We start from the raw sequence: 1,096 nt of genomic DNA, 5'->3' as shown, positions 1-1,096 counted from the left end.
AGCAGCGACGTCAGCACCATCAGACTGTCCTCCATCATGGAGACCTTCTCGGCGGTGTCGGCTCCTCTCAGCAGCAGTTCTCCTCTGGTCCTGAAGGAGGCGAAGCTGAGCGTCTGGCCGCTCCACTCGCCGACCACGTCCTTCAGCTTGGCCTCGATGTCGCGCTCCTTCACCGCGCTGATACAAACGTCCTGACACACACACACAGGTTATTACAGAGCCTGGATTCAGGGGGTGTTTCTGGATTACATTTCATGGTCAGCCCTGACCTTTCAAGATTACAGCTTGTGAAGTTATTACCAGTTTTTCAAGATCATCTCTCACTTGCATAATAATTCCAGACTTTTCTATATTATTCATTCGGTTGTCGCAGACTTTTCTGACTTTTTACAGTCATCATTTTTATAATAATCATAATATATAATCCTAAACTTGATCTCTACAGAAGTATTCCAGACTCTTCCAGGCTTTTCAAGGTAATTCCCAACTTTTGAAGATTAAATCACCTTTATTATCAAGTTTGGAAAACTCTGTGGAATATAAACTGCCCAGGAGGAAGAACATGGATTATTGTATCAGGATAAAATGAATTAAAAATGAGGTGTGCTGGATTTTATGAAGTTCTTTGAACCGAGATCCGAGAAACCGATTCGTCAGTACCTCGATGTCTTCCTTGTGTTTGAGCAGCGGAGCCTCCATGATGTTTCTGAGGGAGAAACTGTCCGACTCCACCTGGAAACTGTGACCAGTCAACTCACTGAGACGAGTCCAGTGTCTGGGCAGCATGGCCTGACGGACACAGGAAGTCACAGCTTTAGAGGACAGAATTAAAAAATCTGTAATTTGAAAGCAGGTCTCTGTTGAGTCCAGGAAATAAAGTCACAGAACTGCAGTAAAACCTTTAAACACGAAAACTCCTACCCTGTTGGCCATCATGTAGAGCAGAGGGCAGGTCTCAGTGAAGTCATCGATGGTCTTCTTCAGGTCTCCGAAGGCCTGCCACTCCTTCAGCGCCTTCGGGAGCTTCCTGATCCTGGAAACCCAGACAGAGAAACGACTAGAGGTTTTACTCTGAAGGGGACGCTACAACAGGAAC

General features: G+C 45.9%; 1 protein-coding gene across 1 annotated transcript in view; it reads right to left on the bottom strand.

Moving 5' to 3' along the window:
* dnah5l (dynein, axonemal, heavy chain 5 like) overlaps positions 1-1,096 on the bottom strand; it is a 137,348-nt gene that overhangs the window by 33,564 nt on the left and 102,688 nt on the right. The window contains 3 exon segments of the mRNA XM_087170332.1: positions 3-191; positions 661-789; positions 922-1,083. Coding sequence (XP_087026458.1) covers positions 3-191; positions 661-789; positions 922-1,083 — 480 coding nt within the window.

This window comes from Seriola lalandi, unplaced genomic scaffold, assembly GCF_002814215.2.
Source record: "Seriola lalandi dorsalis isolate HSWRI2012SDOR001 ecotype SW California unplaced genomic scaffold, Sedor1 jcf7180002054945, whole genome shotgun sequence".
NCBI lineage: Eukaryota > Metazoa > Chordata > Actinopteri > Carangiformes > Carangidae > Seriola > Seriola lalandi.
This window is presented reverse-complemented; position numbering and strand designations above follow the sequence as displayed.